Raw genomic sequence first — 18,192 nt, 5'->3', positions numbered from 1 at the left:
AGATAAGTTACATATCTACTGTGTATTAATGATCACAATACTAAATTTAAAACTTAAGAAAAACAACGGGTAACTTTACACACATTGGTAACACACAACACACTAAAGTCTTGAAAGTAGTACACCCCATACGTGAAAGCATTAGCTCCACAACATTACACTAAAAAACAAACAGGATCGCAATCCGCTAACGATTTCGCACAAAATCCACGCTAGCTAAACAAAGTGAACATATATCTTAACAAAAGCTCATCGCTCTTTCCTTAAGTGCGCTATCGCGGATATAAAACAATGTAGGCACAGCGTTTCGATGGCAGGCCAGACGAGGCCCACACAGTTAGGCTCAATTTTAAACAATTACTTCTGAACGAAAGGTAAATGTTTGTTCGACTTAGGCCTGGTGAATCGCCCACACGCAACCCTGACAGGTATTCATTACGCTCATGCACTGCACTCGAGCGAGATTTTAAAATGTTCCACGATCATTCCCTGGATGTGTTGTCCTTTGTTTGGCGGCGTGTAATCATGTTGGGAATGCACGAGAACATTGGATAGGTATAAGTTTTACAAATTTGCCCTTGGTTACCATTTCTGCATTATATTTCACTGTCAAAAATATAAGTCTATCTTATATTCTTATTTCATACGTTTACAAGAACCTTTTGTTCTTATAGTTTGTCGTTATATAAATTTGTATATAAATAAAAACGTGTATACTTCTCACAATAATATTTGTAATATAAAACATCATTTAAACAATGGGGGGAAATCATAATGCCCAATAAAACTAGCTTATTCTTTACGATACAGTATCAAGTGCAGATGCACTTTATAGTTGTTTTTATTAACTTGTCATTAAATTATCGCAGTAGAAACGTTACGAGGAGCAATCGCAATTGTAACCCGCATTCAACCAGGATCCGGTTAATCTAAATGATGTATGGGTAAAACAAGAATATTGACACTTTTAATAAACTATTTCCTTTCGGCAAATATTCTCAACTGGCCCTTGCGATGCCTGGGTTGACCCTGGGAAAAGGGGCGTAAAATACTATAAATGTTAGTCGGAAATAATGAATGTAGTTCTCTTAATTTTAATTGTTTTGGTATTGACTTCGAACCCACGGAATCTATGAATATTTATTTATTCATAGTAACAAACAAATATTATGCAACAAAAATCCTCTTTGTAATATTAGTTGAGATATTGAAGTTTTATTCCTTTGATCTTAGAAGTTTGTTCGAAACCGAAATTAATGAAAAGGTCTGATCAAACGTTAGATTAAAAAATACTTTGTAAAACTAAGTTTTCCGCGATGTTGAACACGGTTTCTTCGCGTTTTATACAGTCTATGATCTTTTTAGATTCTCTCGTAGATTCAAAAAGTTTACGCAAAATTACGTTACCAAAAAAACTTAGACTGAAGAAATTGCCTCATTGTTACATCTCAATTGCGTACTCCCTGGTCCTATATATCCAGTATCAACTACAGTACTACTTTAAGATGTCAATAAAATAAGTATATTTTAACATGTCTTTCATCAAATTTCACTTAATGTTAATATACATTATAATTATATGTGTGTAAATAATGTATTAAACTGTTAAATAGAACGTCATACATTAGAAATTATTATTACAAAACTTCATTTTCTCCAATATTTTGAAAACAAATAACTACGTAATAATATAATGTTTTGTGCAATATTTCACACATAAAAACTCGAACTTTTAAAAACCTTTATTCCTATCCATATTACTACAGGAAGTGCAATAAGTAGTGAAAAGGGCCATAGCATAAAGTAGAGCATACTAAATGTTTACGAGGACTCCCGCCCACAGACGTGTATCAATCTTCACCCACGGATTACATTAAACAATTTGTTTACAAATTTAAACGCTAAGTACGGCTTGATTGTGATTTACGGTCACCTTGATTTTATTGGATAATAAATATAATTGCTTATTTATATTCTAACGCGCCGCTTCTTTTGTGTTTTAAATCATCATTATACAGCTTAGATGTGCGGATATACTTTGACAAATACGAGTTACTACTCGTACTCGTACTCGCGCTAAATATACAAACATAATGGCTGCTGTACACGGGTAGAGTAAACAGTAGATTGAACTAACATACTACTCTACCAGTTCTCAGTACTCTATCAGTTTTAGTAGAGTAACTGTCATTCTGCCACAGTGCTTGCCACTCTACTCTACCAAATTTTAGTAGGTACTCTAGGTAGAGACCAATGGTGTCCACATTAGTATAGTTAGTAGGATAGTTCATAGTTAGTACTCTACCGTTCTGCTCTACGTACACGGGTAGAGAAAGCGTTTCTACCCGTGTACAGCGGCCATATTAGATACTATGTATGTTGGATAAATATTGAAACAAGGAAAAAAGTATATATCATGTCACATCCATCCCAACAGAAAAACAAAACAAATAAACGTCGATAAATGATTTTCACCATTACGAAAGATGATATTATATTGAAAAATGATTTTCCTGGTAATGATTTTATTATCTTACTTTAATATTAATTATACAAATGTAATTAACCGCAAAAACCTTTTGTTTCTCGCTGCTTATTAACTTTTTATTATAATATTGCCAGAAATTCACTGCATCGAATTTCATTCAGCAGATTGATGTATTAAGATAAAATTAATTTTATACGTAACGTTAAGCGGATTGTTGGAAAGCCAAACAAATGTTAGAAACTTATTCCTTATCTAAGGAAAACAATGAGGTAGCCGAGTATAGTGGAGTAGTTCTAGTATATTCTAACTTACATATGGTATCTTGTTTAAGTAGGAATTTATCATGGAATATTATACAGTTTTCAACTTTTGAACTCAAAATATATACTGTATATGAATTACTTTTATATTCTATGAATAAATTAAAAAAAAATAAGCAGGCATCTAGACAAAATATAGATTAAAATAATGGTCCATATAAAATAATGAACTATGCGAATCTGAAATTATATAAAGATAAAATATTATATTATTGCTTGCCATGATTTTTATTATTTACAAAATAATTGAAAATTATCATGTAACACATTGAAAAACCAAAATAATTAAAATTCTTAAGGTCTGCTCTTCTAATATTGACGAATTTTATACATATAAATACCGATCAATGACGATTCAAAAGTGCTTCTGGAAGAAGTCTAATCTATACTTATAATAAATCTGTAGAGAGGCCAATTCTGTACATGAAATATATTTAAAAAAAAACTATGAAGGGGTGATAAGGGATCGCTACTGATGCCAAAAATGCAATCAGTAAAATTTTTGTCTGTCTGTCTGTCTGTCTGTCTGTCTGTCTGTCTGTATATTCGTTATAGAAACAAAAACTACACGACGGATTTTAACCAAATTTGGCACAATTATTCTTCATACTCCTGGGCAGGTTATAGTAAAAGAATCATGTAAATCGGTGTAGAAACACCAAAGTTATACATGAAATACGCTATAAGTCATCGCGCGTGAATACAGAATCATGCAGCCATAAGGATTATTTTTGTGTATCAGTTGCCGCGTTCGACGCGCTTCGCGGCGGGAGCTATAAAAAGGCGGCGGGTCTGCACCCGTTTCGCGTTGTCATGGCATCACGTGTGAACGGCTGAACCGATTTCGATAATTCTTTTCTATTATATTCCTTGAAGTACGAGGATGGTTTTTATGTAGAGAAAACGTAAATATGTACCACGGGCGAAGCCGGGGCGGACCGCTAGGAAACTGACCGATATAAGTTGCGTTGCTACCCCAATCTACAAAACTTTTTTGGTCTTACATTAAAGACAAAAAACGCGCTTCGTCCGTTCCTACGCTTACTCTGGGTAATCGTTCAGCACATACAGATATTGAAAATAAGTAATATGTTCGCAGAGTTCTTTTCATCTGTCTGGGAAAAAGACTCATCAGAACGTGCACTTAGCCATGGCAATTAAAATAAAAATAATTTCGTCATCAGATAATGCAAACACGTGTTTACGTGAGTCATAAATTTATTATGGTATAGTCCTAAAATGTTTTCTAAGAAACAATAGTGTACTTACATTGTCGGCAAGTTTATTTTATTTTATTTTATTAAGGCTCATTAGCAGCTGTACATCGATTGTTTTACATAAAAAGTACACAAAAAAGTTCAAGTTCTTAAAGTCGGCAACTTATTTTTGTTCGAACAATAGAGATAATAAATTCCAAATGATCAAGTTGTAGATAAAGGTTGTAAAATAAAACGTTGCTATGGTCGAGATACAAAGGTGAAAGTTAATTTTTCGAGTTATTTTATTTTATTTTATTTTCTTTATTAGGGATTATCCCAGTTATCATGCAGCTTGCCAAGCGCGTCATTTGCTTGAAAATGATCAGCATTGGGATGACGCTTTAGCAGAATCCTGTGTTAGTGATAATCCAAGACGGTTACGTCATTTATTTGTAACATTACTTACATTTTGTAATTTGTCAGATGCTGTACAATTATGGGAAAAATATAAAGACAAATTTTCAGAAGACTTTCTTAGAAATATATCTAACAATGATGAAGGCACAACTAATGATAATTTCCGTGATCTTGCCATAAATCAGTGCTTATTAGCTCTTCAGGATGAGTTAACAGCAGTTGGCGGTAAATCACTATGTGAATATGGTTTGCCAACACCAACCTCAGTCGGAGAGGTAACTAATAGGGAATATTCCGCAGAGATTGGTTACAACTTAATGGAACTGCTGACAACATTAGAAAACGGTGTCCCAATGATGACTGCAGAACAACGTTCAGTTTATGACCGTGTGTGCGGAAGTGTTCAAAATAATTTGGGAACAATATGGTTTTTAGATGCACCTGGAGGAACTGGGAAAACCTTTTTGACTAAATTAATATTGGCTTATGTTCGAAATCAGCGTAAAATAGCTCTTGCCGTAGCTTCATCTGGGATAGCTGCAACATTGCTACCAGGAGGTAAAACGGCTCACACTATGTTCAAAATACCAATTGATTTAGATCGCACGGAAAGTCCAACCTGTAGTATTTCAAGAAATAGCGACAAAGCAAAGGTATTACGCGAGTGTAATTTAATCATATGGGATGAATGTACGATGGCCCATCGAAAAGCAGTAGAAGCGGTAGATAGAACTTTAAGGGATATAAGACAAAATGATCGACCAATGGGCGGTATCACGGTTTTATTTTGTGGTGATTTCCGACAAACCTTACCGGTAATACCACGGGGAACCCGAGCTGATGAGGTTAGGGCTTGCCTGAAAAGCTCTTATTTGTGGCGTGATATACAATCGGTGCATTTGACTATAAACATGCGAGTGAGAACTGGAGATAACCCGGATGATAGTCAATTTTCTGATTCATTATTAAAGATTGGTGAAGGTACCTATCCACAACTACACCAAGGAAAACTTATTCTGACGCCTGAATTATGTTGTATAGTGCAATCTCAACCACATCTTATATCGCCGGTTTACGGTGACGTAACAAATATATTAAATAGGGACAATTCCTGGCTATGCGAAAGATCTATTTTAACTCCTCGCAATGACCAGGCATCTGAGATTAATAACAAAATACTGTCGAATATACAGGGGGAAAGCAAAGTTTATAGATCAATAAATAGAATGGTCGATGAACAAGAAGCAACTAATTACCCGATAGAATTTTTAAATTCTTTAAATATGCCCGGACTTCCTTCTCACGAAATTTGTTTAAAAATTGGCATTCCGATTATTCTACTCCGAAATTTAAGACCACCACAACTTTGCAATGGAACTCGACTAAAAGTAACCCAGTTGCAACAAAATATAATCGAGGCTCAAATTTTAACAGGTTGCGGTGCAGGAGAAACCGTCTTTATCCCCAGAATACCCTTAATACCAAATAATTTTCCATTCCAATTTAAAAGGACGCAATTCCCAGTATCGGTGTGTTATGCAATGACAATAAATAAGGCTCAAGGGCAGACTTTTCATGTTGCCGGAGTAGATCTCGGTGTCAGTTGTTTCTCGCGTGGTCAGTTATACGTTGCTCTTTCCCGTGTTAGCAGTTCTAGAAATCTTTATGTTCACGTGCCGGACGGGTCAACTTTCAATATAGTTTACCCGGAAGCTTTGCGCTAAAGTATTTTGATTCTATAGGTCCTTAAGCCTCATGTGAACCTGATGTAAATAATATTACCAATACATTTTAAATTAATAATACACAAGGAGTTACACGCTGACGTAGTCGCGGGCACAGCTATCTATACTTTTCTGCCGGAAGTCACTATTCCACGCGGACGAAGTCGCGGGCAAAAGCTAGTTGAATAAATAAATGTTTGAGTTTGAGTTTGATCGTTCTAATCTTTTCATCGCACCATTAATTGTGAATAAATTCGTACGTGTCTTTCTTGCGTTGCAAAAGATAGAATGCAGCTTCATTTCAACAAAGCTACACCGCTTATACGTTTGAGAACCTATATTTTCTGCGGTATCCTTTATTACGACACGTGCTTCCAAACGAACTTAGAAGATTAACATTCTTTCGTCAGCCCCTAGCTGTCGCAAGAAACAGGGGTGTTACTATAGAAATCCGATACGCATTTGTGATTTATTAAAATATCTAAAACATCCCGGTGTTATAAATTGCACTTGGGGGAGATAAGAGTATAAGAATCGACTTACATTAAATAAATCTTCGTCATCCGGTACAAAACTTAGGTGTCGAATGCTTGATAAGGGGAATGGTCGGAAAAATAGTTTGTATACAAATCTTGTTTATGTTACCGCCTGGCTGAATATTCGTGTCAATATTTTAACGGTACTTTATGATGAACTTTAAGGTATAGCGACTGGTCAATTGATAAAAAAGTAAAGAGTAGGTATTACATGTAGCAATATTACAAATATTATGTAGCTGCATTTTTATATACGTAGAATAGTATTTTTTTTTCAATATGAAAGCTTCCATCAGGTCTAATTGTTTAGAACTATGTAAATGTTAATAAAATAAAAGGTATAGTATTAAATCACATTCAAACGTGTCAGTTACAGGCCAGATTATTACAAGACCACAAACAAAATCACCTAAAAATGTTACCCGAAGTAATTAATTATTTCATTGTAATTTATTTAACAATAAACATAACTTCTGTAATAATACGATTGTAATATCCTATTGAGTATAGACTGTACTTAATTAATACAAACAGGACATTCCACGAATAACGATGCCTTTGATATATGTATAACTATTTACATGCTTACTGTTTAATTAGATAGGTATATTATAATAGGTAGCAGTAAGTAATATTGTAGAATAATATTTCAAGCGTATACTTACAAAATTTATGTAAAAATCCAGAAAAAATACCAAAAAATAATACTATAAAATGATTTGGTCAATTTAGATATTTTATATATTAAAATAATAATATATAATTAAGGGTAACTAGTTAACATATTATAATGAAATTTCACGGCTGAGTTATTTGAAACGAAGAAACACTGCTCTACATAATTTCACCTCTGAATCGAAAAAAAAAACAATTTTAATTATAAAGAGTTACAACGCAAGTCTATAATTTTAATAAATAATTGAACATTTGGTTGTTATTAAATCCTTGTTGCTATTCATAATTATGTAAAAGACCCTCCGTATTCGAAGCGAAGGCAACAAAAAGCGGGTACAACCGACATTTACAATTAGAGCAGCGTTCCGCCTAAAGCCGTAATTTCATACCGAACTGGCTAATTATAATTGATAATTCGCCACATTTTTTCTGCATTTTTATTAGCTTCCCTGGATGTAGGACGAAAGCGGACACAGACCGTCGTGCTCTCACATAATTACGCCCCTATCGCGCCAACCCGCACCTACTTTGCATATTTTGTTTGCACAAACATTGCTACTGTTTGACTGTTAAAATCAAGAACGGTTTCAAACTTTAAGGGATGAGCCCGGGTCCTGTAACACATGTTTTTAGCCGCCGTTATTCGATCAATTTTGCCGAGCTGTATTTTGTACCCTTGTTATAAAACTCATTAACAATTGTCACAATATGCTTTGAGGTAGCTTAGGAGCGTCGAAACGGAACAGTTTATTAGCATACCTTTATTATTGTCAATAGCAATTTCGTAAGCTTGTTTACCAATACGGCAACAATATTAAAAGTTCCTTAGTTATTTAAATAGAAATTAAAGTAAAATTCAACTATTAAGTATAAAGAAATTATGATTTAAAATATATACTATGTTTTAAGAGTGGGTATAAAGCAAAATTACCAATCTTCTAATAGATAATACGTGTAATATTCCAGACCAAATCTAAAAAATAAAATATATATCAAACTAGATTATATTTTGGCGGTTTCTATTTTATCAAAAACATAAAATATTAAAATTGACTCAATAAAAAATATATTACACGTATCATCTAATAGAAGATTGGTACTTTTGCTTTTTACCCCCTCTTAATTAAAGACCATACTCTTATAAACATAATACATATAATAAATATTATAACAATAAGTCTTACGTAGCCAAAAATAATAGTCACGAAAAAAGGCTCCATATTTTATATTTGTCTCATTGTCATGTGATGACAAAGGACCTCCGCAGATTTTCGATCAAGTGAGAAAAATGTTAAGGGATTTAGTATATTCTCTTAAGAATTACATATTGTACAATTCCTTTCATAGCTCCAATATGTAGCCCTTTGACGGACATAAAAGCATTGTCCTTCTTTGTTCGAAGGATTTACGTGAGACTTAGCTTACAGATCACATGTAAAGGTTTCCACTTAAGCTTTCCTTTTTGCCGATTTTATTGCCTTATGCGATAAAACCACGTCGTAAATATGGTTATACATAATATTATAATATTCGTGACATTATTTTGTACATAGTTAAATTGTTGAGGTTTTATATAATTAGTATAACATGTAATTTCCTAATTAGTGTTGTCAACAATAATTGTGTACTTTGGTTAAAATGTAAAATACGTTAAAATTAAATCAACTAATACAATTTATAGTATAAACGTTAATTGTAACGAAATACTATAGTTATATTTATATTTTCTTCATTGTTTTCATGATGCTATCGAAATATTTAATTCGCAGAATTTATTATTAATTGTTCGAATTGAATACCATTTGTATTAGGTAGTTACTAGATATGTTTATATGAATAATGTTAAAACATACCTACATTTAAAAATCAAACGGAAACTAATGAAAAAAGCTCACTCTATTTTTTCGTATAATAATGTTATAGAGATGTAGAGTTTGTATTTTTTTGTTCTATAGTATTTTTTATAAATAATTAAGATAAAGTGTCTTACCAGATAACATCAATCCAATACGTGCAAATTAAAATGATATCTTGTCAAAAAGCGAAACATTCTTTGGAATACAACACCAAGTAATACAATTTACTGGTCGGTTCCTCACAAAGGAATCCAGGTCAGTATTTTCACTCCACTATTTCTAAGTGAATATTTGCATGACGTTAATGAACTGCTACGAGGAATGGACGATAAAAAAGTAACTCACTTCTTGTCTTCGTGGCCCGTTTTAATTAAAACGTCATAAACGACCCGCTTAATAGATTCTAAGCGAGCATTCGTAATTATATTTTTAGTTTATGATAGGTACTCTGTTTTTATGTTGTAGGATGGAAAACGAGAACGGATGTTGTCGAGTCCAGCTCCTGCTTTAAGACTACCTATAATATATATGTGTATTACATAGATGACGAGGATATTTAACCGACTTTTAAAAAGGAGCAGATTCCTAATTCAACTGTACATTTTTGGCTCTGTAGGTCTGTAACCTCAAAACTTTTGACTGGGTGAACGGAATTCATTTTTTTTTTTATTTATTTGAAAACTTATGTCTACCATGTAGTGCCATTTAATTAAGAGAATACGTATGCATTATCACATTACAAAATTAAAATTAATAAAGATATTCATTCCATATTTCACTCTTGTTTTAGAACAACAAACACGTAGCCACATCTCCGTATTTAAACTTTATACGGACATCTTCCTCCTCAGCCAGCCCGTTGATCCGGCACAAACACAGCAGAGCTTATTATTAATCATAACTCAACTAGCAACTGTACAATATATTACCTACGATAGGATGTGATGTGAACAGTTGGTGCTAATGGCTCGCCTTACCCCCGGGAATCGCACTGTAATTTTATGTTCCAACAATAGCTTGTAACGATTCGAATGAAGATAACTGTCCTGTGACGTAGTGCGTAATTAAGTGTTTGATTATTCATTGTGATAATATTAATGATAGATGTAATTTTGTTTTATTGCAAATGTGGCTTGTTTTGATAAACAAAAGTTGTAGGTTTTAGTGTTGCAAAAGGGTATAAACTATAATGTATACTTGTATTAGGTACTAATTTTATATTTTTCTGTTATTATGTTTATAATTTATTTTCAAATTAATCAATACGCAACGTAGTTCGTAGCATATTATGATGAAAAATCCATCATTTTTAACTTACTAGACTTCAACTAACATATTATCAGCGAGTAAAAATATTTTTATATTAATGAAAATCTTAACACGAAAGTCATAATATGTACATTGCCGTTAATTAATGTGTTGACAAGGGTAATAGCTTGAATTAAGATATTGATATAAGGTAATTGATACAGACGGGGAAGGATTAAAATCGATATTCGATATTATGTACCTGCTTGTGACAAAAAGTCAAGTTCCTAAGTAGCTCAAAATATTGCAATGCGGAGATTTTTTAATTTAAACAAGTAACGAAAAATATTATAAAGTAATGTGTGTTTGTATTTAATATTTAATATACTACTTATTTAGCAACCATAATTAGCAAAACGATGCATTTTAGTGTAATTATTATTGTTGTAAGATCAAAGATTGTTGATTAAAGTTGCAATTGCATAAAAAGAAAACCTAAAAAATATCCCTGTTTCCGCCCGGGATCGAACCGGGGACCTTGTGCGTGTGAAGCACACGTGATAACCACTACACTACGGAAACTTATTCAACTTAGTTCAAATAATAATACTTACTTAACTTATAAGGTATGCAGTAAGTGCCTTTCTAATTTCAAAATATTTTTATATTTGTTTCAATGTATTTTTTTTCTGCAGTGTAAATAAAACCACAGATTATTAAATAAGAACTTTCGTTCTTTTCCTAACACGTTCTGCTTAAACTCTATAAATATTCCATTGCAGCCATAATCCAAAGAAAGCAACGTAAATTTCAGAGTCGTACTAAAACTTGTTATATCCGACATACACTTTACCACGTCTAAGAAAAGCCTTGAGCTATTTGCAGGAAGCGCCACTGCCGAAAACATTGCAGACTTTACAAGCATAATAGGAAGCCCATCAGAACATTATTCAAAGGGTGTTATAACCTCGCTTAGACCTTCCGTGATGTGTGATGACACGGCTATCGCAGCCTAGATCTGGGCTAGATGAGCGTTTTATTAGCGGGCTGAGGGTCTGTGTTATTAGAAAAGTTTAAATGCTCACACTATTTTATGGTTGAGCGTTTTATAATAGAAAGATAATATGAAAGTTTGTTGAATAATGTTAATGTTTTGTCGTATTTGAATTGGTATATATTTTGGTCTTGATGAAATAAAAATGTGATGTAGAAAAGAGCACAACTAGAGCTAGTTTATAAATGAATTTCGTTAATACTACTGTAATTTGCATGTTCAAACCTGAGTCCGTATAAAGCAAAATCTTAGAATTCCTCAACCCTGCTCGTACTTTGTTACTAAGTAGTTTGTAAATTTATCATAAATAATTATGAAAATTGAATGCTAAACCAGTATTCCAGGAAACTTCCTAAGTACAAAACAAATTGCAGCGAAATACAAAACGCATTTACCTGCATTGCAATAAATTTGTTCCACTAAATAGTTGGTTCACGATATGGTAATAAGTGCCGTGATAGTACAACTTGGATGATAAAGCGGCGAATTTTATATATAATTTTATGTCGGATGAAACATTGGCACAAAACAAGTAGGCTACGTAACAGCTGCTAGTAACGACATCACGCGAGAAAGCAATATATTGGGAGAAAAGACGCCATTTTCGTCGAACAACTTATAAATAACATGCGTAAATTATTATGATTGAGTTTAGGATTATGAGCTTTTTATTGAGGAAGAATGCGCGAAATCAGGTTGTTTTTATGAGATTGGGGAATACAGAAGGTTGCTGTGGAGTGTGGATATATAAATAGTATGAGAAATAACTCCAATAGCTCAAAAACTTACGGATAGTTAAAGTATTCAGATTTTTTGGGATAAGTAATGAAAAAGTAGACGGGATTATTAAAGAAGTGAGACAAATACCACAACCCTAAGGGTATGGTATTTGGTAAGGGTAAATACCTACATACTGTATCTAATTAGTACATACATAAGGCCGCCTTTTTGCACGTTTTTCTGTTTTTTGTGTTTTGTTATTATTTTGTTACTGGTGCAAATAAAGTATTCATTCATTCATTCATACATACACTTCAAAGAACACAGTGCGTTATGAAGTTCAACACAGTTCTATGAAGCTAGAGATAGTTTTATCGGTCGTTGATAATATTATGTTTATGAAGCCGTAAAATGCAAATAAAATTTATTTCAATGTAATCTATATTTCGTCCTTAAAATGCAATAAATATTATATCTATTAATAAGCTATTAACGTACCCTAGCAAAGTCACTGTTTTTTGTAAGTCACTCTTTTTATAATTTTGCGGCTTTCCTTTGAGAATAATATGATGAAAATTCTTATTTATAGATATGATTTTTTTTTTGAATTTATGACAAAAAATTAACTTGATTTTTCCGCCCGGGATCGAACCGGGGACCTTGTGCGTGTGAAGCACACGTGATAACCGCTACACTACGGAAACTTGCTTCGCTGAATCGAATTTATATTTTAATATTTTTCAGAGAATGTATCAAATAATAACTTTCTAATTATGACGTCATTCTCTACCCATCCTTCGAAATATCGATACACAAATTGAAAAATATAATCTTGCTACTCCTGCATCGAATTATCGACGCACAAATTGAAACCCCTGCGCTCCAAATATCCTTCTATTTCCATTAAATTATGCACAAATCCAGTCAGCACTATTATTGTTTATTATGCCTAGCTCTAGTTTGTGTTTCATCGTGAATATTCGTGATTTGCGGCTCGCTAACTGTCAAAACAATGTAACCACAAACATGGCATTTTCTGGCGTGTTGCATACAACATTTTACAAGTAATCCAATTATTTTTAATGTTCATACAATGCTGCATTATATAGCGACATCACGACAATATATTATTGGTAACATGATTATAATAAATACGTTATGGCATGGTGATGGATATTGTATTAATGCTAGCGTTATTACTTAGAACGAGGTTCGAATCGTATGGGTTTTTTCTTAGTTCAAGCTTCTCACTGTATGTTTTTTCCGTACCTATCTACTACGACTTTAATATTATTATTAGACGTTGTACAGGAATATATCGATACAGATCTTAACATAGAACCTACACACCAGATAAGGCCTCTTAATCACTAGACCAAAATAGTCGAATTAGGGATAAGACATATCCAAGCTGCAAGCGAATCTACCTTGTTTCTAATGATAATGGAACTTTCGAGTGACTGTAACCCAACATTAATTCAACTCGCACTTTAACCTAATGGCGTCGGTTTTGCTAATTGCGCGTTAGAATAATTATATTGTGTCACGCGTACACGCATATTTTAATGGATTTTACGCATTAATATCGCGGAGTCACGTGGTGGCACTAATTGGATCCACCTAAAACTAATGTAACTGTAATTCGGAGGCATTTGTTACGGGTTTATTGTGCCTAATATTTAGCTTTGGAGCAGATGTAATGTTTCATGGCAAGAAGTAATTAAACGGGTTAATAATTATGAGCTATTATGTTGAATGTAGTCGCTGTTCCCTGTTGTTTATTAGCGTGGGTTTACTTCAGCCGAAATTTTGAAGGTAACTTGCTTTAGTAATCTTGTGAAGTTAGAGCGAGAAACTTTTGGAATACCTTTTTCAGGCTCAGTTTAACTGAAGAGATTAAAAAATTATTACATCCATTCAATTCCAAAAGGAGATAAATTTACAGTGATTTATAAATATTCAATACAAATACGATAACATTTTAAATGATTGTAGAGTTTCTCGTATTGAATAATTTAAAATATCATGTCCTCCAATCAGTTTTCAATAAATTTCGTATAATTGGTACTTTAAGACCGAATAAATATTCACTTTAAATAAAACAAACATCAAACAAGTGAATAGTATACCTACGCAAAAAATAGATACGCAGTCGAAAACTGAAATATGATAAATAAAACTCATCAACATCGTCCTATTATGAATGATACAAAAAAATTCAGGATCTTACAATCTCCAATTCAGAAAGCCTCAATTGGAGTGGAAAAATAATGAAATCGTTGTACCAATTACATTAATTCGGCTGCATAAAAATCAGCCAATTATTCAAATATACGAGTGCTGTGAACCGAAGTCTGTAGCGATGAATATTAATTGTTTTTCATCTGGAAAAAAATCAAATAAAAGCCAATCCATTCTTTGCGACCAAGTCATTGCTTGACTAGATAGATCTCCATTCATTTTAAATTAAATTGCAAATTGAACAGTCAGATATAACTTTGCAATCAATTTAATTATTCTTTGTAGATTTTATTTTGTATGAATATTTTTATCCTTATTGAAGGACTGGCTTTAATAAATAATTTATGTTTCGATGAAGCTCTCGACTTTTTGATGAAATATTGGTAGATAGATTGAAATAGAAACTTAATATGACAGAAATCAATTAGGAAACTACCAACTGCAATAATGTTCGCTGAATTTTATAGAAACTTATAAACTATAGGCACTGTATTTAAAATTTAATACCCGATACTAATAAAAGCTAATAAAATTAAACAAAAAAAACCACGTGTGGCACTCGGGGACTACCGTGGTAAAGCTATTGCATGCTGTGCCTTCAAGCCACACCTCCGCCCGTCGGAGTGGGTATGAGGTTTTTTCGTTACGGAATTTCTCGATTCAGTCCCCGCGCTCAAGGCCCGCGATAGAAGCTATGCAATAGCTTAAAAAATTATATTGTATGAAATATTCATATTGGGTATAGTAGAATACAAAGTAATTTAAGCATTTCATTATTTTCTAGGCTGTGTAATTAAAACACTTATTTATCATTAGCCTGTCGAAGTATTTGTGGCCGAGGACGTGTACTTGGCCCAGCCGAGGAAAATGAAATTCCTCGGCCGAGCTAAACAGCCTCGCGGGGAAAATAATTCGCGATCGCTACTCGCTCTGTATGGACTAAATTTCCATATAATTTTATCTTAGCTTAAAATTCCTAATATGTTATTTTGAAACCAATTAATGTGAAACGTCTCTATCAAACTACATAATATATTATTTACTCCTCATATTGTCTAGACTCTATATACAATATACCACATGTCTTTGTCTCTCGTTCTATGCTACTCCTTTCCTGTTTTCAATATTTAAGATAATTCAATAAATTCTTCAAGCAGTAAACAAATAATACCTGAAATGATTAAAACGTTCAATACATTGTATAGGTCGAAAACACACATTGAAACAATCATGGCTGTCAGGAACGGAAGGGTGCATATCAAATCGGTCAGTGTATGTCAGAACAGATGCTGCGGATTCGCATATTGAAATGCAAAATTAATACTGGTAATTGTTTGTTATTATGTATGTCTGTATCGGACTTGAGTTGAGTGTGAATACCTATTGTGTGAAAGTTACGCTTAAGTATAGATATAAAATGATTCATTGTAGAATGTAGATGCCTCCACCGCTCTTGATAAAAACTTTTTGACATAAAGGGCTGATGCAATTTTGTTATAAATAAAATTAAACCTGTTAAAAGAGTTTTAAATACGGATGCACACAAATTAAACTTTTCTATTTATAATATTAGTGCATAAAACCAGCTGAAGACAAATACTGCCTCTGGGACTGCCTCTGGGATCAATGGTTTAACTGGGTGCCAGTAAAACTCAAAAATCGGTCCAGCCGTTTTAGAATAATTGGAATAGATTACCTTTTATGTTCAATAATTAATTTTTCTTTATGTTTTCTCTATTCAATTAGTACTTAAATAACAAATTATTATCCATTTAAAACATTATCATCAGACACTTCATTTGTATATAACTACGAGAAAATACCTTGTTTAAAAATTATTTCCCTTAATTATTTGCGCAGAATTTATTTCTATTGAAACAGGAAGAACTTTTATATCGTTTAGTTCTAGCGGAAAAGCTTTTTCGAGTTCAGGTCAAACAAAAAGTTGACATCTCGGTTACAGACTGTTTGCACTATTTTTTTCTAGAAGATTGGGAGTTTTCTATTATGTTGATATTTTCTTATTTATTGAAGATTAAATTTAACAAATGTCTTTTACACGTTAGTAAATTTTGTTAATGAAAGGTAGTTTTTTCATTAAAACGTGAAAATCGAATAAAAATTAAAGTTTACTAATCTTGTAATAAACATTATATTATAATGAAATAATGAAAATTATTATAGGTAACTACAATACCAGACAATACAGTTTCTCAATCGTAAAAAAGCATAATGCTCCTTTGATGTTTTTCATTTAAGTTACAAGAATTAACAAAATCAGTATGAGCAGTGAAATCATTCCGAGTTCATTGCATTACCGCTTATTTTATCACAAAACATTGTAACACCAATACAGCAACGCTTAGTTGTTCAGTAAATTGTCTCCGAGTGTTCTAAATCGCTTCTATTTATTGTTCTAATAACCCTCTCACTACCAACACCTAAGTTAGCTGTTATTTGATTTTGTGCGAATATACACTATACTAGCCAGTAATTGAATTGCAAGGCAGCACGTGCGTCTAGAGACCGTCCGAACGATATTTTGTTGTATCTATTTTTAATAGCGGCGTGAGGGTTAATCAGCTGTGCGGATTTAAAAGCTTGTGGTCCGTTCGTAATGTACTTTATGGTTATTGTATTTCACCCTTTATTTCTGTTTATACTTTTGAAATTTAATGCGATTATTTTTCGAAATGGAGATTAATAGGTGCATTGAAAAGACTCTTGATGTAGGTTATTTTTTCTTTTAAAATAATGAAAGTTCCTTATTTTACAAACAATAGCAAATCATACAAATGTAGGTCGTTTTTATTAAATAGCACTATCACTATACTGATATTATTAATGTTATCAGAAAAACCGATATTCCAATAAAATGTAAATTTAATATTAACAGATAACTATCGATATTTTTGCAAATTTATTTTAATGTCATCACTGAAACAGGGCTATAACATATTCATAAAGTCAATTAATTCCTCCTTAATTGCCGATAATACGGCAAATTTACGATGTTTTACAAATGTAAAGTGTCACATATAATATGGGCTTAGTATTAAAGTCGCTGAGCCATAAACGTAAATAGTTGAAGAAATACACTCACTTGCACGGGGGTAATTGGTTAAGTTTATTGAGTCTACATACGCTAGTTTACGATAGGCACTTTGAAGGTTCTGGTCTAACTGAATGCTATGCGGATTTATGATAATGCGCTATTGCAAGCTTTTAAGTTATCGTTTCGTGTAATATTCAATTCCAATATTAAAGAGGAACAAATTAAAAATATAAAATAATGAATAAAATGGTAGAGCCATTAAACATTTCATTGCAAGCTGCATTTTATGAAGCTAAGTTGATAATATAATAAAGCACAACGGAAATATGGCATTTTATTCCTTGATACAAAATGAAAGAGTACGATTACGTCATAGCAATTAGTTAAAGATAAGATTAGAAGCTGAGATTCGTTTACGTCATAAAGTTCGTAAAGAAATACAAACGTAAAATAATATTCATAATGAACCTAGAATAGACAATAGAAAAAGAAAACTGAAAGTATAAAAATAGATTTATTGAATAAAAGCAACGAGAATAACACTTTTTATAAGTGCGTAAATACTCGGGATCAGTTGCAGTTTCAAATTCAAAGTAAATTCATCAAGTTAATTAAAGAAAATGACAGTATTTGCCTATCTCGTTAATAAACATAGATTT

At 32.5% G+C, this 18,192-nt stretch overlaps 1 protein-coding gene and 2 non-coding genes across 3 annotated transcripts in view; 1 reads left to right on the top strand and 2 right to left on the bottom strand.

Annotated features, from left to right (window-relative positions):
- Positions 1 to 3,958: 3,958 nt before the first annotated feature.
- The window catches only part of LOC123697576, a 50,463-nt gene continuing 36,229 nt past the window's right edge, over positions 3,959 to 18,192 (top strand). Inside the window, exons 1-2 of the mRNA XM_045644119.1 lie at positions 3,959 to 4,013; positions 4,491 to 5,239. Coding sequence (XP_045500075.1) covers positions 3,959 to 4,013; positions 4,491 to 5,239 — 804 coding nt within the window. The remainder of the gene's footprint in view (positions 4,014 to 4,490; positions 5,240 to 18,192) is intronic.
- Positions 10,973 to 11,045, bottom strand: Trnav-cac. The gene has a single exon. It is a non-coding gene; the product is annotated as a tRNA-Val (tRNA).
- Positions 12,869 to 12,941, bottom strand: Trnav-cac. The gene has a single exon. It is a non-coding gene; the product is annotated as a tRNA-Val (tRNA).

The sequence above is a fragment of the Colias croceus genome, chromosome 14 (assembly GCF_905220415.1).
Source record: "Colias croceus chromosome 14, ilColCroc2.1".
NCBI classification, from domain to species: domain Eukaryota; kingdom Metazoa; phylum Arthropoda; class Insecta; order Lepidoptera; family Pieridae; genus Colias; species Colias croceus.
This window is presented reverse-complemented; position numbering and strand designations above follow the sequence as displayed.